A 26345-nucleotide genomic window follows, 5' to 3' on the forward strand; every position below is an offset into this window, starting at 1 on the left:
GAAACTGAGCCTCACTGTGGTTAAGCGCCTTGCCCCAAAGTCCGAAGCTGAAGACCTGAAGCTAGGAAATGGCAGAGCCAGGATTCTAACCCAAGTCAGCCTGACTGCATAGCTTGTATTTGTAACCGCTCTATAAAAGCCTCCAGTATCTGTGTATTTCCAGGAAGTTCCATTAATTGTGACTGGATTAGTACATGCTATGGATGAATAAAATTGAAATATGTGGTTTCTTTTATAGGGTCTAGGATCCCTGTAGTAATTAACCATAAAATGTTCACATAGCCAGTAGAAGTGTATGTCAAGGTGCACACTTTAAAAACTATGGACAAAGAAAGAAAGATGCAGAAGGAAGGATCAAAGTCAAGAGGAGTACACAGTGTTAATTTCCATCCAGGAACAAAGGGTAGTGGTGAAACTTGTCTTAACTTCTGTGCTGAGGGAAACAAAGTGATTTGAGTGATTCAATTTTTACAGGGTCTAGGGGATGCCAGGTACCTTTAAAGCTTCAGTGAACACCAGAGGATAAAGGCTATCCCCTTTAATTGGGAGGGTCTATCTGTAGAATGGACTGGACATTCCCATTCTCAGTCACCTAGGAAAGAGATGTATTTTAGGATGGGGTAGGGTCTTAGGATGTGGACTTCAGAAAGGAGAGGGAACATCTTGCTCCTGCCAAGCGGGGTTCCTTTGGGGCTGGACTCTGAAGAGCCTGTGGTTTGGGTGATAACAAGCGTGGGCTCCACGAAGGGAGACATGAAATGAGGGGACCCTATGAGGATATACTGAGGCCTGTGGGAAACTAATATTTGATAGATACTGTCCTCTAGGAAAGGAATACATTCAGAAGAGTTTAGCAATACAGGGCATCATTTTCATTCAGCAAATTTAATGAGTACCTATTAGGAGTTAAACCATGTTTATGTGCCAGAGAAATGAAAGCAAAGAGACAAGGCCCTTACGTTCATACACAGTGCTGGGGGTAAGACAAAAAAACAAACAGAAAACAAAACAAGCAAATGGTAGGTGCTAAGAAAGAAACTAAGTGGGGGCTGCTGGAATGGCAGTGGAAACTTTTAGAAATGGTGGTTTGTATTTGTAGAGTATTCTTAGCAAAGGCCTCATTAGCTCTAAATCAGAGGCTGGAGGGTGGGACCCAGAGCGAAGGGTTGAGTTGAGATGGAAGTCAGGATTACGCCCAAGCCAAGGTAGTACATTTAATGGGATAAACGTGCTAGCCTCTGGGACTAGAAGCCTGCGACAATTCCCTACAGAAGTGACTGCTGTCAACTCCCACCTGACAAAGCATTCTGTGGCTTGAGTACATGCTCAGGAGGAAAAATGGCATGAGGTAGGAGAACGTTTGTGTTCCTCCCACATAGTGGCCGTAACATTACTTTATAAACGTATGGAAGAGCATCTCTCCTTCGCGTAACCGACAGGGTCAGCTGCTTCCCATTGTTCAGGACAAGTTAACACTTATGTCTAAGCACTTTACATGTATCAAGTCATTTTATTCCCACAGTAGTTCTGTGGCTAGTGAAGTCACTATCCCCGTTTTGTAGTTGAGGAAGTGGCGGCGGTGAGAGGTCTTGATCTTGCCCAAGACCACAGTAACAAAGTGACGGAAGTAGGATTCAGACTGAGTAGGTCGGCTCCGGAGTCTGTGCTCTCACTTAACCACTGCACTTTAAAGACTAAAATCCTTAAAACGGCGCCAGGCTTTGGTCCCTACGTAGGCTCTTGTACACCCACAATGCCTCCTGTAGTTCCCTCTCCCCACCCTGCTGCACCCTGCTGTACCCTGCTGTAGGAGATCAGGTAGCTCAGGAATTAGAGTGGAGGCCCAGGCTCTTGCCTGCGCTCCGCCGCCTCCGCCACCAGAGGGCGCCCCAAGCGGGCCGCTCCTCCACTAACTGCTGGTTCCTAGAATAAGGGACGCACAGAGGGCGCGGTGCCCGCTGCAAAACCGCTGTGACGTCTCTCCGCCTCTGGGCTCGGGGGCGCGAGTGAGAACCTCCCGCTAAGACCCGCCGCAGCGCGAGGAGGAGACAAAGTCACGTCAAAGCCTGCGACGTTCAATCCCCGCTTCAGCGCTTACTCTGCACGCACTACGTCAACCCGGAGGCTTCAGGAGGCGGAGCTCGGGCTCTCGCCCCGCCCACCAAACTCACGTGACCAACAACCGTGGCTTCGGGGCCGGAAGCGCTCCCGAGCCCACGCGCGCGCTCTCGCGTTTCCAGGCGACCGGGAGCCTCCCCAACTCTGGGCCCTGCCGCGCGCTGGCGCTCGTTCCCGGTTTTCCGGGCCCGGAGAGCTCGGAAGCGGCTGCGCGCACGCTGCCCAGCCCGGTCCCCGCCCCCAGGCGCGCGGGGTTCCGGGGCAATACAGCCATGTGCTCGTTAGCGTCGGGCGCTGCGGGTGGGTATTCCTGGTCCCTTAGCACCCGGTTCGCCCAGCCCGAAGGCCGCGCCGCATCGGGGCGGGAGAAAGACCCTCCTATCCCGCTGCGTCCCCTGGACGCGGGGTCGGACGGTGGGGCCTGGCAGGGAGGGTGAAGGAGGTGCGCCGGCAAGGGCCGCGGGGAGCGGGGTGGGGGCAGCACCCCCCCCGCCCCAGTGCTTCACGTGTGCCCTGCTCGCACTGGTGTCCGTCTGGGGCAGGGCTAATCGTTTGCGTGTGCTAGGCGGCCGGGGCGCTATGGAGGACGAAGACGACCTGCCAGAGCTGTCCGACAGCGGTGACGAGGCCGCCTGGGAGGATGAGGACGATGCTGATCTCCCCCACGACAAGCAGCAGACCCCCTGTCTGTTCTGTGACAGGTTCGTCCACCCCAGTGCCAGGCGTCACCCCCAGGGTGCCGGGCCCTGTGGGTACCTGTGGTCCGCAGTCGAACCCGAGCGGCCTGCCCTCAAATCCTTGAACCAGTGGAGTGATAGTTTGTTGAGAAGGCAGAAGCACAGTAGCTATAGAGGGAGAGCCATGAACTGGAAGGCAGGTTATACTAGTTCTCTTCGACAGCCTCAGTTTCCCCTTGTGTGAAATAAGAGGGTTTGGACAGAATCTATGGTTCCCAAATCTAGTTGAGCACCCTTTAAAGTCTCACCTGAGACTTTAAAAAGATACTGAACTCTGCACCACAGCGCTTCTAAATCAGTCATAGGATCTAGGAATTTCCTATTTTTATAAAGACATTTTCTGAGGTTATTCTAATAAATAACCCGTTTGGGAGTCACTAAACTAGATAATCCCTTGGGACCCTTCAAGCTTTACCATTCTATAATTCATTTATAAGTAGAGAGCTACTCAAGTTACAGCAGAGCTTCTCAAGTTACAGCATTATTTCCATTTGAACTACCCAAAGAATCATCTTTCCTAGGTAGGAGCTCCCCACCTATGGAAGAGAAAGGAATGGATGCATTTTTCACTTAGGGAAAAAGAGACTGCAGTTTCAATAACTGGTTCAAGGTCACAATGCTGTGGTTTTCTTATATCCAAATCCCTATACTTTGCACTTAAAGTTCTGCCTATTCATCTCAGTAAGCTTTGACTTTGGCCGACTTTCTGGGCAAGTGGCTTGGCATTGGCCAGTATTACTTTTGTAAACATTTGCCGGTTTCCCATAAATCTGGGCATGGTGCTGATTGGTGGTGTATTAGCTCCTCTTGATTCGTCATTGTTCTCACATGTAGCCTCATTTGCGTAGGTACAGAATGTGTACGTTTCCTTTAGTTGTCATAAAATAATATTTATTGAGCATCAGGGATGTACTTCTCTGTGATAGGCTGTATATAAGCACAGCAAGGTAAACATCGGTTGTAAACTGACTGCTGCATTTGTGCCAGGCGCTCAGAAGTATGCAGCTTCTCTGCTGTATATTTCTCTCTTAAGTGTCCTTCAGTTTTGCAGGTCACATAATAAAGAGGCCTGGTCCTCACAATGTCCGTAACACAAGTACTTTCAGAACACTATAAGATTACCTTTGAAATATGGCACTTTGGGAATATGCCAGCTGTAAAAATTACATGTTATGCTTTATTTCTAAAAGCAGCTTGAGCTGTTGCAGTTCAAAGCCTCTGGAAGCAGCACTGACAGGAGAAAAGAATCTTCTGTAGGGAATTTTCATGTCTTGAGGGAAATAGAATCTATCAAAGGGAGTTCTATTCCTTAAAAGCCTTCTGATCATCTCAGTGCTATTATTTGGCAAATAAATTAACTTTGACATTTAAAAAGGTTGTTAGGGGTGTAAAATGGGACTCAGAAGTTCTAATTCCCTGTAGTGGTGCTGGGTTCCTCTCATGTACAGGTACGTTTGGTTTTTTCTTAGAAACCACCAGAAGGGGGGTATATATTTTACATGAAATCCATATTTAGAGTTTTGAGGGGACTGTTTCATAAAGCTGTCACTTGATTTTTCAGGTTATTTACATCTGCTGAAGAAACATTTTCACATTGTAAGTCTGAGCATCAATTTAATATTGATAACATGGTCCATAAACATGGTGAGTATTTTTTAGAATAAAGGAAATTTTTGTTGTGAAATTTAAGTTCAAACTTTGTATTCTTCCAGAACTTTCCTTTCCTCTACAAGTTCAATATGGTGAAAAATATAGGAGCAGCCTATCTAATGAAGTTTTTTTGACAAGTGGCCTTTGAAGGACTAATTATAAGTCATTCTTCTAGATAAGATTCACTGTATTTAAGTTTATATTGACTTCACAACTAAAAAGGAAAAAACAACGTTGGCATGTGATTGCATTTTTATCGTATTAGAACTAGGGAGAGCAAGGACAGAAGTGGACTTTGGAAAGGGTGGTGGTCATTATGGAAAAAGCTCACCAGGTCAAAGCATAACATGAACTTCAGGGCATACAAAGTTGAGTTTGGTAAGAGTTTAGGAAAAGGAATGATGAAGTTAAGGTGGTAAGCAAAATACTTAGATGATGATTCTTTTGAAACTTGCATTTACACATGCTTTATAATTAAAGTCTTCTACTTCTTTAAATGGATGCAGAAGTGCTACACTATTCCACTAAAATTAAATACAGAATTGTTTTTTTAGTCCCTGCATTTACTATCAACTAGAAAAGACATTAAACATGTGATACGTTTATAAATCATAAATTCAGCTGCAACTGCTTTTGTAAGACATGGATGACTTATTCTCATTCGTTTTTTTATGTGCATTTTTTAATGTTTATTTATTTGAGAGAGAGAGCGTGCGCACAAGTGGGGGAGGAACAGAGAGAGAGGGAGAGAATCCCAAGCAGGCTCTGCGCTGTCAGTGCGTCCCGTTATGTGCATTTTAAAACTGAATTGGAATCATACTTTAAATATAATTTTGAGGTATGCCTGGGTGGCTCCTTTGGTTAAGCACCTGACTTCAGCTCAGGTTCGTGAGCTCAAGCCCCACATTGGGCTCTGTGCTGGCAGCTCAGACCCTGGAGCCTGCTCCGGATTCTGTGTCTCCGTCTCTCTTTCTCTGCCCCTCCCCTGCTTGTGCGTGCTCTCTCTCTCTCTCTCAAAAATAGTTACGTTTTTAAAAATAATTTTGTAATTTTTTTCATTTAATAGAGGTTTTTGTATGCTATTACGCATATAAAACATTTTCAATGCTGTTATATTTCTCATAACAACATTATTCATGACAAATAATACCCAGTTGGTTGGACATTCTATTGCTTTTCCTTGCTTTAAATCCTGCTTCATTTCCGGAAAGAAGAGAACCAGAGAACAAACCTCATTGTTTTTTAACTTACATCATTTAACTTAATATAAAAGCTATTTCACTTTGTACACTCCATGTCTGACAAAATTATAATTTGGTAGGCACCCTAAAAATAGGGGATTTAAAACTTTTGGCTGTAATATCAACTGTCAAATAGTTGTTAAAATCTACAACCAAATTTTCCTGATTTGTGTTATTTTTACAAATGAGGATTTGAATTCTAAAAATTAATTTCCTACTTTTTAGAAATGCAAGAAAAACATTAAAAATTGTCATCCATGTGGCTGTTTCTTCAGATATTCAGAAGTATTAAAGTTACTATTTCTAGTTCTTAAGAAATTCAAAATATTGTAAGTTGTAGTTTAGAGGACAGAAATATTTTATTACTTAACCTCTATAGAACAGGTCAATTAGACAAACTCCTCTCATATGAAAATAGATGAATTATCTTATTTTTCCTTTTTAGGACTGGAATTTTATGGCTACATTAAACTAATAAATTTTATTAGACTTAAGGTAAGTTGGTAGCTTAATTTATAATTTTGTTTGGAAACAAAAGAAACACCACAGTGACTAATGATGCCCTGGTTTTAGAAAAATACAAAGAACTGCTAAATGAGAAACTGTTTTAGATTTAGCAGTCATCACATTGGGGGAATCGTGGACGTTAGGAACTTATCCAACATGCGGCACCAAGTAAATGAATACACACCATGCTTAGTAATGTTTCATTTTTAACTGTGTCTAGGAGGTGAATTGCTGTTATGTCAAAAAGTAATTGAGTGTCAAATAATGGGAAATACTGATACACAATATTTCTCTAAGATCAGAAATAATTTCTAGTGTGATTCCAAGTACTGTGGTTGTCTTTTCTATTTTTCAAATACTTTGTCCTTTTTTCTCTTCTACTCAAATGAATGTTTATGTTGCCACTTCCTCCAAATCCAAACAATATTGAATCCAACATTGAAACCATATTGCATATTAATGTAAGCAGTCATCCAATCAAGTTAATGAAGTGAGAGGTGAACATAGACTCTGTAAATAGAGGTTTTACATAAGGTAGACATGGTTCCTTTTTTTTACTTAATTTTCCTAGTTTTTGCTAGGGGTGGTTTGTGATTATATACAATGGAAAAACATGCAATTAATTTTATATCCAGAATCCTACAGTTGAGTATATGAATTCCATATACAACCCAGTGCCTTGGGAGAAAGAAGAGTATTTGAAGCCAGTATTAGAAGATGACCTATTACTTCAATTTGGTAAGATGAACTTACAGTATCTACTTTAATGTAGGGTCATTTGTAATGGCAAAATGGTGGTTAAAAGTGTTCTAGGAAAATATATTACCTCCTTAATTCTCTGAAGACTTCACCAGGTGGTTGGTCTCAATAGGAAAGTTAACTTTAAGAATTGCTAGTCACACTGATCATTACCAGAGAGAAATTTAGAAGTAGGAGCTTGTTTAAACATTGTATACAAGATGTTCTGAAACATAGGGAGACTTGAGAGAATAATTTTTAATTGTAGGCTACTTTTTAGTCTACTAAAATTGACTAAAATTTTAATTTAGTTTGCTAAAATTAAACTTTTAATTTATTTTAAATTAACCATAATTTTAAAATCTACTGATTCAAAATAATTTTAAAGCAGACAATAATATTTGCTTTTGTCTGACATATTTAAGTCTGATAATTGACTTTTCTTAAGACATCCAGTTTACTGAGATTTTATTTTGATGCAGAACAGATTCCACTCATTTCCTTGGGCTTGCCTACATGCACTAACTCTACAGCCTTCCTTGGGGCAGGGCCACTCTCATCTCCTGACTGTAGCTTTCTTACTTAGTTACTTGCTCTGTGCTTTGACCATTCCTTACTGAACAGGGATCTTATGAAAATTCTGTTGGCTTCTTACAGATACTTGAATGTTCTAACTTACCAGGGTTAATGATTTATGTTTTTTCCCTTTGTTTGTATTTGCTTCTGTGTTTCTTGTGTCAGTAAGGTGAGGTAGAGGGTTTGCTCTTTTCAGAGCAAATTGGTCTGTGAGACCAATCTAAACAGACATGTACCTTCACATATAGTAATTTAACAGGGTGTATTTGAGCAGTTCTCTGAATAGTGAGAACTGTGGAAAACTACTCATTTCCTTTAGTAGTACCATCATTTGGTTGTGTGGTGGTACAGTGTAGTATTGAGGACCTTAATGTAGGAGTCAGGAACTATGTGACCCTGGACAGAGCTTTCTGCTTTTAGGTCTTCATGTATAAAATGAAGAACCCAGACCAGATTTCTGATATTCTTTCTAGTTCTAAAATTTGTTGAGTCCCAGGTTGATTCTTTCCTGTTTTTACAAATTCTCTTTAATCCAGTTTCTCCCCAGAGTGACCAAAGTGATCTCCTTAATAAATGACAAGTGCCCACTAAGTGTTCTTCATGACTTCCTAAATTCAAAGTCATTCACTGAGCACTCACAGGATGAAAGTAGTATGTTAAATGTAGTAGAAACATGAATAAGTGAATCCTTCCTATAGGGAGTCTGCAATCTTAATAAGAGTGCTTTGTTTTTAAATGTCTGTCATGTATTATAGTATAAGGTCAAATATGGTAAGTTTCATGAGAAGTAGAAAAGGTAGTACAGTTCAGAAGAGGAAGAGATTATTCAGATCAACAAATATGGAGTGTTGTATGCTGGTCACTGTGGGTACAGATCAGTATTGGATCTAACTCTCCAATGGTATAATAAAGTTAATTTCTTTCAGCCTTAACTTGTAAAAAAGGTGATAATGACCCCTACCTTACAAAATTGTTGCAAAGATAATGTGTATTAGCACAGTACCTGTCAGAGGGCAAATGCTTAATAAAGGAGAATTTATTGTTATTAGTAAATAACTAAGGCCTCCAGGAGTTTGGATGAAGTCATGACTGTGATCTGGAACACTTAAAGAGACCTAGTTAAAAAAGGAGAATTTGAACCAGGCATGCCCTTGAGTGCACTGCCTGTGTTCTCTGTCTGTGCTCCTAGCCATTGGTGGAGCAGGATGGAAGAGAAGGTTGTGTCTGTTAAGTATTAGGCTTTGAGGATGTAAAGATGCTAAATTAATAAAGATGACTAAGAAAATAAGCAATGAAAGTATAAGGGAGGAACAGTAACTTTATAAGGGATAAACCTGGCAAACACTACCATAGCCAGATAATCACATCAACGATAAACCATGTTGATAGTGTGAGCTCTTTATATGATGTCATGAGAATGGTACTTTCCCTCTGGTCTTTCTCCCCAAAACTGATAACCTCAGGGGCGTCTGGGTGGCGCAGTCGGTTAAGCATCCGACTTCAGCCAGGTCACGATCTCGCGGTCCGTGAGTTCAAGCCCCGCGTCAGGCTCTGGGCTGATGGCTCGGAGCCTGGAGCCTGTTTCCGATTCTGTGTCTCCCTCTCTCTCTGCCCCTCCCCCGTTCATGCTCTGTCTCTCTCTGTCCCAAAAATAAATTAAAAACGTTGAAAAAAAAAAATTCAAAACTGATAACCTCAGTCTGACCATGAAAAACCATCAAGACACACAAAGTAAGTGTCATTGTCCAAACTACCTGACCAGTGCTCCTCAAAACTGTCAAGGTCATCAAAAACAAGGAGCGTCTGAGAAACTGTCATTGCTGCAGACAGGCTTAAGGAGACCTGACAATTGAATATACTGAAGTATCCTGGATAGGATCTTGGACAGAAAGGGGACATTAGGGGAAAACTAATGAAATATGAGTAAATAAAATGAGTTATTTTTTTAAGTCCTGTGTAATATTTGAAACATACTCTACAAAGGGTTAATATTCTTTTATATAAAGAACTCTTAACCACTGAGAGACAAAGATCTCTTGATAGAACAATGGGGAAAATTACATGATTAGACAGTTCACCCAGAAAGGTTCAAAAATTGCCCAACAGTGAGATACCATTTCTCACCTGTCAGACTGGTAAATATTTTGAAAGTATGACATTTCTGTTGTCAGCGTTGTGGAGATACAGGCAGTCATACATTGCCAGTAGAATGCGCGTTTGGCAACACCTCACCAAACTGCATATGTACTTACTTTTTAATACAGCAGTTTCTCTGATAATAATCTGTCTTGAAGGTATACCTCAAACAGCCTGAAAAGACATATTTTCCAAATATTGGCAACAACTTAAATCCCCGTACATAGGAGAGTGATAGAGTAGGCTATGGTGTGTCCACACTATGGAGTAGTATACATCTATTAAAAACCACGGAGATCTCTGGACTGATAGAGTGATATCCAAGACATACCGTGAAACGAGAAAAGGCAGAGCTCAAAGGAGTATCTATGGTATGATACTCTGTTCATGTAAGAAAGAAAGGGATTTGAGAAAGTACATGTGTCTGTTCGTTTGTTGAAAGAAATACAGGAAGGATAAACTAGAAACTAGAGAGAGTAGTTACTTACGGGACTTAGTGGGACAGGGATGGGAAGAAAGGCATAATGGGGTTGAGGTTACAGGGATAATGAGGGAGTGACACTTCTCTGAGGGTACCTTTTTGTATAGCTCTTAGAACTGTGGGAATATTTCTCCTAGCCTTCGTGTAAAACAACAACAACAACAACAACAACAACAAAGCATCCTGGATGTGTGTGTGAGGATACTGGGGGTGCAAAATGGAATACAAACACTAACAAATGAACTTAACTATATTACAGAGGAATAATGTAATAGCTGAAGTGGGTAGGGAAGAAAAGAACTGTGTGAGTAACTGAAATCTTGACTGGATATTGTGCTGAGGCTATAGGTAAAAACTACATAAATGCTGTAATCTACTAAGTAAAGGCGCAGAGTAACTGCGCCAGATTAGCAATTCTGGCACTACTTTCTGTATGTCACAGCATGGACAAGTAAGTAAATATATTATGGATAATAAGAGCTAGGTTTTCACTGTTAGAGAAGGAGGTTTCAAATAAGGAAATAGGGAAGGATAAAATGAGTCCTATGTTGATAGATTGGAATCAGAAGTATCAGTATAAATTCCACACTTTTTAATATATATTCAGATAAATACAAAAATATAGATGTGTGTGCATGTGTGGGTTAGTATAGACACATATATTTCCTAGCTCTGTTGAAAGAGCCTAGAAAAACCCCAGTAGCAATGAGTACACTTACTGCCCAGATTTTAACACCATTATCCAGTAAAAGGAACCAAAGCTCTTTAGAGAAGTGAGTGATTCCTTGGATGGGGCAGGATGATACAGGATGAGTCTGGGAAAGCTTGTGCCACAGATTAAGGACGTACTTGAAAAGGTGGTGGCGGGGCGCCTGGATGGCTCAGTCGGTTAAGCGGCCGACTTCGGCTCAGGTCATGATCTCATGGTCCATGAGTTCAAGCCCCGCGTCGGGCTCTGTGCTGACAGCTCAGAGCCTGGAGCCTGTTTCAGTTTCTGTGTCTCCCTCTCGCTGACCCTCCCCTGTTCATGCCCTGTCTCCCTCTGTCTCAAAAATAAATAAAACGTTAAAAAAAAAAAAAAGGTGGGGGAGGAGGGGACTTAACAAAAGAATACCAGAGCCAACCTGAAGGAATCCTAATGGTCAAAACTGGAGTAATTTGAGCAACACAGAAAGTGATACTATTGGGTTTTATCCACATGGATATTAATAAATATCCATGAATCCATAATAACATAGTCAATCAAATAAATGGAGAAGGAACAGCTTGATCTTAGAGTAAAATTTTCATTAATAAATGTGGAAGAGAGAAATAGAAAATCACTGTTAGGCAAACACCACAGTAATAATTTGCAGAAAAGATCCACCAATGGATGCTAAGATTAGTGGGCAGAAATTTAAGGTGAAACAGGTTCAGAGTATCTCCCTCAAGAAATTTAAGTACAAAGGAGATGTTAACTTTTCCAGCAGACACTACCACAACCAAGTGATCAAGGTTAACATCATCATTAATGAGTCATACTGACACCAAGAAACCCCTTGGTAAAATGCACTCAGAACACAACATCATTTTTCTGCTGTTCTTGCCAAGAATGTGTAACTTTATTCCACTAATGAAAAAACATCAGACAAACCCAGGTTGACGGACAAACTACAAAATTAGTGATCGGTACTCTACGAAAAGTGTCTGATACAGTTCTTGGGTGCAGGATTCTAAAAATAATTCGTTCAAGGTGCTGATTATTTTAGTTCTCACTTTTGTATATTTTTGGATTTTTCTAATCTAATTCATCAGTTGTTGATAGAGGTGTATTTACATTTCTGTGATTGAAGGATTGTCTGTTTTTCCTTTTAATTCTATCAGTTTTTGCTTTTGTGAGATTTATACTCATTTATAATTGTTATGTCGTCTTGACAAATTGACCATCCTTTGTGGTAGTTCTCAGCTGCCAAAATGAACCTCCTAAGACAGAATGTAGGTGATTTGAACCTCCTAAGACAGAATGTAGACATGGAAATTCATCTTCCTGAATATGGTTTAAGACTTTGAATTAGACTGTTTTGATAAATTGTAGTTATGGATCTTAATGTTTACTGGATCCTTCCTCCTTTTCAACATTTAAGCTTTAGTATATGGTTGTCTATGTATTATTAGTGTTGAAAGTTTTTACTTTGCCTTTCATTGCAGCAAAAAGCAAAACAGAAACTTGCTAAAACAAAGAAATCAATTCCTTTAATCAGTTCTAATCTGTAACTTAAACTAACAGCTTGGCTGGCAAACTGTGTAGAAGTTTTTTTGGTTTTTTTTTTTTAATGTTTATTTTTGAGAGACAGAGACAGAAAGACAGAACACAGTGGGGGAGGGGGCAGAGAGAGAGACACACACACACAGAATCCAAAGCAGGCTCCGGGCTCTGGCTGTCAGCACAGAGCCCGATGAGGAGCTTGAACCCATGAACCGTGAGATCATGACCTGAGCTGAAGTCAGGCACTTAACCGTCTGAGCCACCCAGGCGCCCCTTGAAGAAGTTTGAAAATGAGATACACAGTGAAAGTTGTAGTACGAAGTAGAAAATGTGGTGCTGTCCTTAAATAGTTTGGACATACTTTGTTGCTCTCGTTAATTTTTGGTGAATTAAATAGTGAATGAATCTATAGTTTTTTAAAACAAATGACTCAGTATTCTGCCAGATGGATTAGAGTTTAGTGGTATACTGCTGTACTGTTTTTATAAGAAGTTGAACTTAGGCTCTAGTGTCTAAGTTATAATATTCTAATGTACTTGTTTCCCTTTTTTTTTTTTTTTTTAATCTTTATTTTTTGAGAGAGAGAGAGAATCCCAAGCAGGCTCCACGCTTAGCATGGAGCCCAACACAGGGCTCAATCTTACGACTCTGAGATCATGATCTGAGCTGAAATCAAGAGTCGGATGCTTAACCGGCTGAGCCACCCGGGCACCCCTCTCATGTATTTGTTAAACTTGGTTATTTTGTCCCAACTCTAAAGAAGTGTCACCGCTAACAGCTGGTGATAAGAAAAAAAGCCATATTTCTCCCAGTGCTATACTGAAGAGAAGATGTATCTTCATTGCTTTTATTGCTTTATGTTGATCTGAAAGTTAATTGGACTGGTAAATAGACATGGGATTTTATAACACTCACTAGCTCCATGTGTTAACCTCTTTTTGCAGAGTTATTAGTTCTACAATGGAAGTTAATAATTATACATAGTGAAATTAAATTTAAATCAAGAATTTTTAATTATGTTAGGAATCAGGATATTCAATATCAGCAATAAGACCTCAGTGTATAGATTGCACTACCCCTTACGCAGGATGGAAAACTTACCTGAGTATATAGAATTCTTTATGTGCATACTGTCCTTAGTGAATATGTAAATGTAATACCTGTTATTCTATAGATAAAGACTCAGAGTCTGAGAAGGAACCATGTGTAGTGGCAAGAACGTGAACTAGGAGGGCAGGCATGGGTGGGAATCTTAGTTTTTTTGTGAAACGTTCAAATGACTTTGGGCTAGTCACTTAATTTCTCTGAAATTTATTTTCCCATGCCCTAAAATAGAAATATTTGTATCCTAGGTTTGTTTTGAGGAGAAATGAAATGTAATGTGTGTACTTGAAAGAAATATGGTGATAAGTACGTATTAGAGCTGTTTCCTTCCACTTTTTTGTTTCTTCTTGGGTTTGGTTCAGTATAATTAATGCCTTTTTGTTTCTTTCTGGGTTTGGTTCAGTATAATTAACACTTTTATATGTGGTTAACTTAGCTACCTAATGAAAAACTTTAATAGCATGCTCTTTAAATTTAAATGCAAACAGCTTCAGTATTAAATATTTATTTAATTAAAAGTACTTTTACAAGTTTTTCTCAGCTGGCTGCATAACAGGCCCTCAGAATATATTTATTCTGAGTTAACATGTTTGTATTTGCTTCATTGTTAGAAGATAGCTTAATAATAACGTCCATTCTTTCCTTAGATGTAGAAGATCTTTATGAACCGGTGTCACTCCCATTCTCGTACCCCAATGGACTCAGTGAAAATACATCTGTTGTTGAAAAATTGAAACATATGGAAGCCAGAGCACTGTCTGCTGAAGCTGCATTAGCTAGAGCACGTGAGGATCTGCAAAGAATGAAGTAATTTATCAGTCTTAACAGAAAATTCGTTATTTAGATTCCGAAAGTAATACGACTTCTATAATAAAGTGGAATATGGTAAAACATTTTGTATATTGGAAAGCACAATGTAGGTATCTAACGTTAAATTTATTTTAAATTAATTTTAATGATATGCAACATTTTAATATGTTATAGATATAGTTGATTAACATAAAATTCTGTGGTTTTACCTGTTCTCACATACTTCTTTATAATTACTTTTGTACTAATGGTAATTTTTCTGGGAGTGTTACCCTCTTGAGAGCTTTTGTTCTTTGAATTACTCTATATCTAATAGATTTCTTCATTTTACTTTTTCTCTCCTAGGCTTTTAAAGGGAAGTGATTAATGTTTTTTAGGTTTGGGGAAAATACAGTGTTGAAATTTTTGTTTTTAAAGAATCAAAGTATAATTAGGTAGTATTTAATTAGAAAACCACTGGGAGCCTGGGTGGCTCAGGTCATGATCTCATGGTTCTTGAGTTCGAGCCCCGCATCGGGCTCTGTGCTGACAGCTCAGAACCTGGAGTCTGCTTCGGATTCTGTGTCTCCCTCTGTCTCTCTGCCCATCGTCCCCTGCTCATGCTCTGTCTCTCTCTCTCTTTCTCAAAAATAAGTAAATATTAAAAATAATTAAAAAAAAAAAGAAAGAAACCAGATACATAGGATGATTTTCTTCAGTGGGTAAATTAGCTTTCTACTGGCACTACACAGAATTTAATGTGCATATGAATCACCTGGGAATTCGTTAAACTGTAGGTTCTGAGTCAGAGATCTGAAACAGGGCCTGAGATTCTGCATTCCTACCAAGTATAGTGTTAGCTATTGGATTTGTAAGTTGGTTGCCATTCCCTCAGTACCCATTTGATGGTTTGCTAGAATGTTCAGTAGGGAAGATAGTATAGGTGATTGTGGTTCTCTTTCCCTGTTTTTGAGGTTATATGCTGGGTAATCCAGTAACCAACAACAACTCTCCCCCATTATATACATATAGATTCTTTTTTTTTATGTTTGTTTATTTTTGAGAGAGAGTGAAAGAGCCCATGCATACTTGTGAGCGGGGGTGGGGGGGGGGCGCGGGGCAGAGAGAGAGGGAGACAGAGAATTTCAAGCAGCCTTCGTGCTAGCCCTGCAGAGCTCGATGTGGGGGCTCGAACTCAGGAACCGTGAGATTATGACCTGAACTGAAATCAAGAGTCAGATGCTCAACTGACTGGGCCACCCAGGCGCCGCATTATAGATTCTTAATGTATTGTGATCAGAGAGAGAACTGAGTTTTAGAGCTGGAGTGCATGGTGGTGGTGTATGTAAATAATTCTCCATTTGGGTCAACTTTCTGCCCTTACTACCTTTCCATGACATACATAATATGGTTTTAAAGAATATTAATAGTGTTGAAACAAACCACATTGATTCAGCTGCTACAATAAGATTTTAGAACAATAGAAATAATAAAGTTGAATAAAGACAATGTGCTTTTGTTCAGTCGAAAGCTACAAACAGCTCTAATCTGCAGTTGGCAGTGTTTTTGTGGTTTGCAGAAGGAATGTTTACATCCGGGTTTGCATATGCCATTGCTTGAGATCCAGCAGGGGGAGCTTTCAGTTGCTTAAGATAGAATGGAGTTAGAAGGCTCATCACACTGCACGCCCCACTCCCTCCCCATTCCTCTCCCCCAACCTCTAGCCTTTGCTTTTTTCACGGTCCAATAAACCTGTCTCAAGGGTCTATTTCAAATTGATTACAGACAATTTGCTCAGGATTTTGTGATGAACGCAGATGTCAGAACCTGCTCGTCATCTACTACTGCCATTGCAGACCTCCAGGAAGATGAGGATGGTGTTTATTTCGGCTCATACGGGCATTATGGGATACATGAAGAAATGCTAAAGGTTAGAGAAGAGCACGAAAGTACCAAGTCCATACTAAAGGAAAAATAGAATAAAACAAGTTCTTAATACATATGCTATAGGAGAACTGGTCATTTTTTGTTTTGTTTTGTTTTGTTTGAACTGCTTGTTAAATCTCTTTGGTGCTTAATAGCACATCTTGGGTTGAAAAGGCTACAGGAGCATCACAGTCACTGTAAATTCTATTGAAGATCATTATTAATCTTTATTAGGAAATCTTTTGCTTGAAATAGAACATCGGAAAGAAACAACTGCTGCTGATTTTTGTCTTCTCAGGAGCAACTGTTAAATAGGAACAAATAAGTTATATATTTGCCTTTTAATGTACAAAGGGAATGATTAATTTTAGTATGTTATATGGTAATATTGACCTCAGTTTGAGCAAATAATTCTTTGGTACAAAGTTAAGAAATAATTCTCACAGTTGTCATGGCATAACTTTTTTACATTTGAAATCAATTTCCTAAATTGATCAAATCAGGTTTTTAAATTTGGTTGGTTTTAATTTTTATAATGATAAAACCCATGTGAAATATAAGTAGATTTCTAGCTGTACCTGGCAATTATGCATTGTATCATGTATTATAGATTGTAAAACAGTAAGGTGTAATTTTTTAATGCATTGAAACTAAAAGTATTTATAGTAAAACAAACATTGGAATGTAAAAAACTTATTGAAAATGTTAGATGTTCATCTCTGTGCATTTTTGGAGGCCACTACCTTTTCTTAAAACCAGCCAGCAAAAAATTCATTCGTAAATCCTTCCACACAAGATTGTTTTATTTTATGGAAGCCCTAAGACCATGTTCCCCTGACAGCTATGCATTTAAAATAACCAGGGATATTTAATAACATGTATGTATTTATTGAGTCAGATTTGCAAGATCACAGAGTGGAGGGCTGCTGATTAATAGTAATTGTAACTACTTGGGGTCTTTTAAAGTAGTGTCATGGCATTTCTTTACCAATGACATGTCACGGTTGTACTTCTTGTCACTTGAGTTATGGCATAGCATTACAAATAACAGTTATCTTATAAATGATAAGTTATTTTAAGTCCAGAGTGAGTTTGTTTAAAAAAAATTGATTTGCTCTGTGTCCTTTGTTAAAATTAATTTTACCGCATCTAGAATTTTTCTTTTTAAGGAATTCACTTAAGCCCATGTTTGTCATTTTAAATCACCCCATCAATTTAAATGCCATGAACCTTTAATGGCTTTGGTATGGAAATTGTGTTGGATTTTCTGACAGATAAGATTACTGAGACTTCAAATAGGTAGTACATAAAAGTGTCCTAGGTACAGTCATCAGGGAAGTCCAGTTTGAGTACTTACTTCAAATGTCTGTCGTGGACATTTGTAGCTGTATGTCCGTAACTAGAGGATTTTCACACCTGATCGTGTATCTTTAAGTCATTTTGACATACACGTGGATTTAAGAAGTTCCGTCTTGAAGTTTCCAGTACTACTTTTTTCATTTTAGAGAATCATTTAAGAATTCCTATCAATCCAGTTTTCCATGCCTCGCTTCCTGTTAGCTGTTACACAACGTACTTACCTCTCCTTGGGGATGACCTGATTAAGTGTTCATAGGAAGTAAGTGTCTGCTCCATGCAAAGAGAATTATTTATCCATTTTATATTTTGCTAAGCTATGTGCTGTGGATGAGTAGGAAATGTTCTGTGTATCGAGTAATATTTTGTTTCTTATCAAAACATTTTTTAGCATACATAATCTATTTAATGTTGTGCTACTAGATCTCACTTGATCTTTATAAAGAACTTAGAATGGAGAAACACATGTACAACTTATCTTAATGCTCAGAACTGGCCTTGCTTTTATAGGAATAGTATTTCGATTTTTGGTTGCTTAGCCTCAGATAGTTCAATGACACTGTTTTGGCATATGCTGTGATTATAATTATAAAGAAAGGTACTTTGTGATCTTACTTTCTGGAGTTCAGATGAAGATAATGGTTTTGAATTCCAGAGATCCAGTCAGTGGAGGGATGGATTACATGAACAAAATCCTTCACCACTGTATCTTTCTGAAGTCATTGTTGACTAATGTTGTAAGTCTGAGATGCATCACTCTCTTTTTTTCCAAGAAAAATACTGTGCATCCTGGTGAACGTTTATCACAGATCATAGTACCATTAAATAACTTTTCTTTACCGCATTCTTCTCATGGTGTCTGCAGCTGACTTGTGCAGTCCCTCCCCCTTCATCAGCCTATCCATTTGAAACACACTGCTGTTTATATGTACATAAAATTTATGCTATATAACTCTTCTGTAGTCTCATTTTTAATATATTTTTTTATATTTGTAGGAATAATTCCATGGGACTTGACTAGTCTTAAAAGATTGTTTTGCTTCTTAGTAATTCTATTTTTCTTGTGTGTTTCTTAGTTTTAATAGGTTGGTGAAAACGGTAATTTTTAAAATTTCTATTTATTGCCTTATTCTGTATTGAAGTGTTAGTCTTTTCTGAGAATACATTCTTAGAAGTGGTTAGGAGTGCTAGTCTTTTATTTCTTGCATTTTCATGTTCACTGGATTTTTTTTTTCAGTTATTAAATTGAGACTCTGCTATGTCCAAGGCACTGTATTTGGTATACTTTGGATTTTATTGCAGCAGGGTGAGCATGTGAACGAAAGCACATGAATCTGTAGGATGAGCCCAGCATGGAGGAGACGAAGGACTGCAGTTGCGGGAGCAGTGGTGCACGGATATAGGACAGGAGTTGGGGTGCGAGTGATGAAGTTGGAGTAGTGGTGAGGCGGTGTGATTGGCGAGAGCTGATGGGCTGATGTTCACGCAGCAGAAAATCACCGCTTGTAGTGTATGGAGAGTATAAAAATGACCCAAAAATGTATGGAATGGTATATTTTTTTTTAAAGAGACTTTTCATTATTTAACATGTGTGAGTTTATTTAAACATTAGATTCTCTCAGTAATTCTTAAAATAACTTCAGGGAAAGGTTTAATAAACCTGATTTAAAATTTTTGTTTGTGAAGCAATTAGAATTCCAACAGAAAACACAGAATTTTAATTGTGCACCTCCCCATTTTTATATCCTGTAATTAAGTAAAAACTACATGGCTTTTAATCTGAGAACTTCTTTATATTTTTTTAATAAAAAATTTCCCGGTATTGGCTTAAAAATGTCTTTTGAAGTATATGTATTGCCGAAATTTTGATACTGTAGCACTTGGTGTAACATTTCTTTTTACCTGGTGTGAAACCCCAAACTGGAATTGCTGACCTCTTTTTATTGTGCTCATTTTATTTACTTGGCAGCAGAGCCCCTTCCTGCTTAATTCGCTGTCTTTGTAGGTCTCAACCGAAGTAATTTAAAAGGGAATCTGCTCTTTTCATGAGCGAAACTAAATGTTCACATTCGATGCCTGTCTTAGGTACAGGTCATGTGAGACTTCAGAGTGGAGAAGGCTCATAAATGTGGGCTGCAGGGCTCCAATGATTTATCTTCAGGATTACAGGCTTTTAAGCATCGTTTCCTACAACAGACATTTCTATAAACAAAACAGGGTTATAAATCAGATAGGTGCTGATCAGTGACTTTCTTAGAATAACCATACTCAGTGTAAATTCATTTTTTGTATGTAACTGTAAGTTTTACATTTATCTGTTTTGGATATTTTTCTCCCATGTTTTGATACAGCATTTTAACATTTAACATAGCAGTGTCCCTCTACTACAAGGAGTCAGCCTCTATTGAAAGGAGCAAGACATCATGTTCATCTTCTATTAGCTTTAATTATTAGTTGAAGTCTTATAATGACAATGCATGTCAAGACAAAAAATGTATACATCTTTTAAGAACTTCGATTCTGTTTGACTTTTAGTGATTTTCTGAAACATGTCCTTTGGGTGTTGCTGGTATTTCTGGTTTTTTATTGTTTCCTTTTAGGACAAAAAAATTAAGCTTGGCTTTCCATGCAAAAAATAACTATGGAAATTAGCAATTTGTGATAAAATAACAAATAGCTTCCTAAAACGTTTTATATTTTTAGTCTATCCTGTAAACAGAATGTTTTTCTCTCCCCTCTAGGACAAAGTGCGAACAGAAAGTTACCGAGATTTTATATACCAAAATCCACATATCTTCAAAGACAAGGTGAGTAGCACAGGTTACAGAATTGTAGCCACATTTCATGTGGATCTTGGGTAGTAGAAGTCCCCTCTTGGGTCATCGTTGTGATAGCAGTTGATTCAGTGCACTCTGGCTTTATTTCATGGAAGACTTACGATGCTGCTCTGTGGTGCAGGATACTGATAGCAGGCATGCTCATCGGTGCTATCATTCAGTATACTGATTTTTTAAATTGAAATTCATTAATTACAGTGATGTGGTTTTAGTTAAACTTTGCTTATCCAGATTATGTTGCTGAAACCATATTTTTGATTTACTATGATGCCTATGAATTTCCAATGTATCAGATAAGCCCCATACCAAAGCGTACTTTTAATGATTACTCTAGTTTGTGTTAATTAGTTAAAAAATAATAATTTTAGGAAGTTATTAATAAGTAGGGGCAAATATTGTAAGGTAGGACTTACGTGTTTTCTTTTCAGATCTCATTTACTCCTTTATGAGACACGTTATATCTTACCATTAGTCTTAATACTCTTTCAGGTTATGTCAAAGATGAAATTTCACACAGTGTGTGTGTGTGTCTGTTTGAAATTTGTGTCATTTATTTTTCCTCCCTGTGAATTGTGTCCATTTTTTCTTCTTCACTTCACCTCCTCCTTCCCTCCCTTTCTATGATGGCATGTTGACCTAAAAGTTCAGGTTTTCTGTTCTTCCTTATTGGAAATTAGTCCACTAATTTAGTCAGATATCATCTCTGCCGCATGTATATCTTTGGGAATTTCCTCCACTCTTTCCACATCAAGAACATGTATATTGATTACGTATCAGCTTTTCATAATTCCTTCTTCACCTTCACTTTAGAAGGTACTTCTCCAAGGCTCTTTCATAAGCTTCACATGATATTGCAGCAATGACTAACAGTTTTTATATTTTGAAAAATTTCTTTCCTTGATTCTTATATTCTTTGGAATATAATATGGATAGGCTTTTCATTTTCCATATCTATTTCCCAAGAGCAGTGTTTCACTTATGACTTAGCTGAGTTAACTGAAATTTGTTTTGTTTTTTTTTAATTTTAATGTTTATTTTGGAGATAGAGCATGAGCTGGGGAGGGGAAGAGAGAGAGGGAAACACAGAATCTGAAGCAGGCTTCAGGCTCTGAGCTGTCAGCACAGACAGCTATCAGCACAGCCCCTGACATGGGGCTCAAACCCACAAACTGCGAGATCATGACCTGAGCAGAAGTTGGAGGCTTAACCGACTGAGCTACCCAGGTGCCCTGACAGCTGAAATTTATATGGTACTCTGCTCTCTTGGCCAACAAAGCATTACCTAACATGAGAGGTTTATGATGGTATGTGTTTCTTTGTATTTGCTGATCCCCTCTATAGATAAATAGGTGATTTCATTTTTAAAATCTTAGTTTTTATCAGTTCTTTGTATTCAGCTTTTTTGTATGCTTTTTATATGTTATTACAGCAGAGACTAAGAATTTTTTTATAGTTGGCTCTTACATTTATACCCAAGTGCTGGAACATTTTATCTTACATGTCTAAAAACCCACTTTGTTTCCAGCGAAACAAATATATTACCATTAAAATTTTCACTTTATATTTATAGTTAGATTATGTCCAGATTTTTATTTTATTTTTTCATTAATATGTTGTGGAGAAATTAAGCATGTACTGGTCTGGGCATTTTTAATCCTGCTTGGCTTCTCAGGAACCAGATATATAATAATTTTAGACAAGCAGTGGATCTCTTTAGGCCTCATCTGTAAAATGAAATCATTTTAACCCCTCTGGTTCAAAACTTTTATGATTTTTTTAAATTGTAAAATCATGGTCTTTGAGCCATCTTTTCTTAATACTTTTTGATATGAATACAATATGAATTCATTAAGTAAAATTAAGTTGAAGTTTCTTTCTCAGTATGCTTCTGAATAGACTTTTGTCCTATAATATGTAAGAATATACTGAAAATGCACAAATTTTTAAAAAAAAAATTTTTTAATGTTTATTTTTGAGAGAGAGAGAGAGCACACGAGCATGAGTGGGGGAGGGGCAGAGAGAGAGGGAGACACAGAATCTGAAGACGGCTCCAGGTTATGAGCTGTCAGCACAGAGCCTGACACGGGACTCAAACTCACAGACCGCAAGATCACGACCTGAGGCAAAGTTGGACGCTTAATCGACTGAGCCACCCAGGCACCCCAAGAAAGCTCAAATATTTGTAATCAGAAGATTAATCATTGAGAAATTAAATAATTCTGAATATTTCTGTGTATATAGAATACATCTTACTAGATTTATCAATTTATATACATAGTTACTTTCTGCTTCTAGTTTTTTATTTGCAACAGTATTATAGAAATGTTACGTATAGGGGGTGTCTGGGTGGCTCAGTCAGTTAAGTATCTGACAGTTGATCTTGGCTCAGGTCATGATCTCATGGTTTGTGATTTCAAGCCCCGAGCCCTGCGTCGGGCTCTGTGCTGGCAGTGCAGACTCTGCTTGGTATTCTCTATTCTGGCTGCTCCTCCCCTGCTGTCTCATGCTGTCTCCATAAAAATAAATGAAAAATCTTAAAAAAAAAAAAGAAACGTTTTGTGTATATTTTATACATTTTCAGACAAAATACATGCCTGTGGAAAATAATGTTTCAGTTATTTTGTGTTTTACTTACTGTTCTTACTGAAGACATTAACTCTGCTAAAGTCAGGAAACAGCTAATAAATAAGTTGGGAGCACTTTTCCTTAGCACTTTGTCTAAAATGCTTTCATGTAAGTTATCTATGTGTTATTAGTTTTGCTTGGCACTTATGACTTCTCAAACATGTATTATAATGTAAAATATTATACCTATCAATTTTTAATTCCCTAAAACACTTTCAGGGTTTAATCTTCTGTAATTATTAATATTAAATAATCTAGAGCTTTCATATTTTTAGATGATGTGGGATACTGTATTATGTTATGGCTACAGAATTAGAAAATATACTACCATATATTTAAATAGCACTTGATAATTTATAGATTGCTTTCAAACATGTTGTCTCATTATTAGTATACAATAACTTGTAACTGGGCAGGGCAAATATTTATCTTCTTTTGCACATGTAGGTATTTGAGGTTAGTAGGTTAATTGACTTGCCCTAACACAGGCAACTAAAACAAAAACAACTTACTCCTTGTTGAGTGCCTTTAACCCTGTGCCACTACACTTAAAACACCATTATGTTAGAATGAGTAATTAGGGTGCGATGCATTAGTTATGCTTTAGTTCACATTATCTTTTATATATAGGTTATATGATTTCTGTGTGCCATGACAGAAAATTACTTAATTCTTTTTAAAAATTTATGAAATGACTTGTTTTCCTGAGTTTTATTATCATTGTTTTTATTTGCTTTTATTTCTCATCAGGTAGTCAAACTTCATACACTAGCTTCTATATTATATTACGTAGTGCATAGTAGAGATTTATTTTTCAAAAAAGTACTAATATTTAAAACTGTTTCTTCTGCCTTTCCTTCTCTTCTTCCTCCATCCCTCGCTTCCTGCTTCCTTTCCTTGGTTTCTTTTTTTTTTTTTTAAGTTTATTTATTTTGAGAGAGAATGTGTGTGCACACGAGCAGGGGAGGAGCAGAGAGAGGGGGATGGAGAGAAAATCCCAAGCAGGCTTTGCACTGTCAGTGCAGAGCCCGACTGCGGGGCTCGATCCAGCCAACCGTGAAATTGTGATCCACCGGAGCCAAAATCAAGAGTTGGAAGCTCAACCGACTGAGCCACCCAGGCACTGCCCCTCCTTCATTTCTTTCTGAATATGGTTTCGATTCACAAAGCTCCTGTGGAGGCCATATGGTTTCTCAGATTTAATTTAACTTTGGGTGGCATTTAACCGTGTTATCACCCACTCATAATTAATTTCTATTTGCAGTACATTGAAGAAATTCACAGTTAGGTGCCTTCTCTATGCTTTTGGTTATTATCCACAGTTAAATAGATTCACTTTCTTTTTTTCTTTCTTTCTTCCTTTTTTTTTTTTTTTTGAAGTGACTCAAATTACTTCATTATTTTATAAAATAATGCTGGTTTGTCATTTCTGCCTTCCTTTGATTCTGTTAAGTTTTAGTTTCTTACCTAATTACCTAATTTTGAGCTAGATGTAACATATCATTAATGTATAATTAAAAGTATATTTTAAATATATGCTTTAGAAGCAGATTGACCTTTGTTTGCATGCCAGCTTTACAAATTACCAGCTATATTATCTGGGACCTATTACCTTCTCTCTCTAAAGCTCTCTCACTTTCCTCATGTGCAAGATGAGGACTGAATAAGACTTTTATATATATGCATGTGTATACAAATTATATATATGTGTGTGTATGTATATATGTACATGTTACAAAAGAACATATACTCTAATTGAAGTATATGACATATATTCTTCTCTATTAGCTTTCTTACTCAGCAACTTTTCTTAGAGATGATTCCTTATCATTCTTTTAATGGCTCATTTGTCCAATGTAAGAATGTCTGTAAGTTTTAATTTTTAATATTAGAAACAATGGATATAAAAATATAAAATATTTAAAATGTTTTAAATACATGTGAGAGTCCGGTAATAAGATAAAATCCTAACAGTGGACTTCCTGGGTCAAAAAAGTAATTTATTGAGTGCATGGGTGGTTCAGTCAATTAAGCATCTGACTCTTGATTTTGGCTCAGGTCATGATCTCACAGTCCTGAGGTTGAGCCCTGTGTCAGGCTCAGTGTGCAGTGGGGCCTGCTTGGGATTTTCTCTCTTCCTCTCTCTCTCTGCCCCTCCCCCACTTGTGTGGTCTCTCTCTGAAAATAAATAAATAAATTACTTTTTAAAAAAAGGTAATTTATACCTTGGATGGAGTTAGTGCTGCCAGCTTGTCTTTCTATAAACAGTATGTGAGTGCTGATATTCCCAGTCACCTTTGCCAAATATTATAGTATCAAATATCTAAATTCCACACTGACCATTTAGGTTTAATTTTTTAATTTTGCAGATATCTTATTTCAGTGAAAGTTTCTGGAAACTTATCACTTACGATTGTGTTGTATATATTTTTCCATTTTTATTTTAGCCATATAATATTTCAAAATAATGTACCATAACCATACTGTAAGCATACATACTATCTATTACAATATTTTCTTGCTAATATGGTTAACACATTTTATTGGTAACATAACAAAATGTTTCCTTTTTGTTTGCAATGATACATAGTTTCTGTCTTAAAATTCTTAACTTTTTTTGTATGTAAAAGTACTTACCTTAAAATATGTTGACTCTCTCAGACAGGCCACATGTGCAGGAAACAAATTGTCCCTATGAAAGCATCTGGGCCTTGTCCTTCTTGAAGGGGCACAGGATAGGAGACACAATGGTAGCCTTTCAACAACTTTATTTCTTTAATAGAAATCAGGCTGTTTAATAGATTTTCTTTCTTCTGGAGTCAGTTCTGTAAATTATATTTTCAAGACATAATGGATTGAAGGACTCCACTTACAATAGTAAACAATATAGAAGATAAAACGCATAGGAACAAACTTAAATAACGTGTAGGACTTACATGAAAAAGAATTTTTTTTTTAAACCTGAAGAATATGATAGATGATTTAAACAAATTGAAAATTTTACCATCTTCTTAAATAGGAAAACTCAAAATTATCCATTTTCCCTGTATCAACTTATAACTTTAGTTCAATCCCCATAAAAATACTAAGACTTTTTAAAAAGCCTAGATAAGTTGATTCTCTTGTTCTTATGAAAAAATAAATATACAAAATTTTCCAGAAACATTGTGAAAAAAATTTTGCAGTGAGCATGGACTAGAGAGTGGACCAACCTTTTTAGATACTAAAACATTCTGTAAAGCTTCTGTAATTACAATGGTTACTGGCACATGATTATAT

At 37.7% G+C, this 26345-nt stretch overlaps 1 protein-coding gene across 1 annotated transcript in view; it reads left to right on the forward strand.

Moving 5' to 3' along the window:
• The first annotated feature begins 2197 nt into the window (after positions 1-2197).
• Positions 2198-26345, forward strand: part of PRMT3 (protein arginine methyltransferase 3) — a 144936-nt gene continuing 120788 nt past the window's right edge. The window contains exons 1-8 of the mRNA XM_058688458.1: positions 2198-2418; positions 2684-2819; positions 4417-4499; positions 6192-6241; positions 6889-6991; positions 14181-14340; positions 16108-16252; positions 20346-20411. Of these exons, the coding sequence (XP_058544441.1) occupies positions 2391-2418; positions 2684-2819; positions 4417-4499; positions 6192-6241; positions 6889-6991; positions 14181-14340; positions 16108-16252; positions 20346-20411 (771 nt within the window). The 5' untranslated portion in view covers positions 2198-2390. The remainder of the gene's footprint in view (positions 2419-2683; positions 2820-4416; positions 4500-6191; positions 6242-6888; positions 6992-14180; positions 14341-16107; positions 16253-20345; positions 20412-26345) is intronic.

This window comes from Neofelis nebulosa, chromosome 10 (genome assembly GCF_028018385.1).
Source record: "Neofelis nebulosa isolate mNeoNeb1 chromosome 10, mNeoNeb1.pri, whole genome shotgun sequence".
Taxonomy (NCBI): domain Eukaryota; kingdom Metazoa; phylum Chordata; class Mammalia; order Carnivora; family Felidae; genus Neofelis; species Neofelis nebulosa.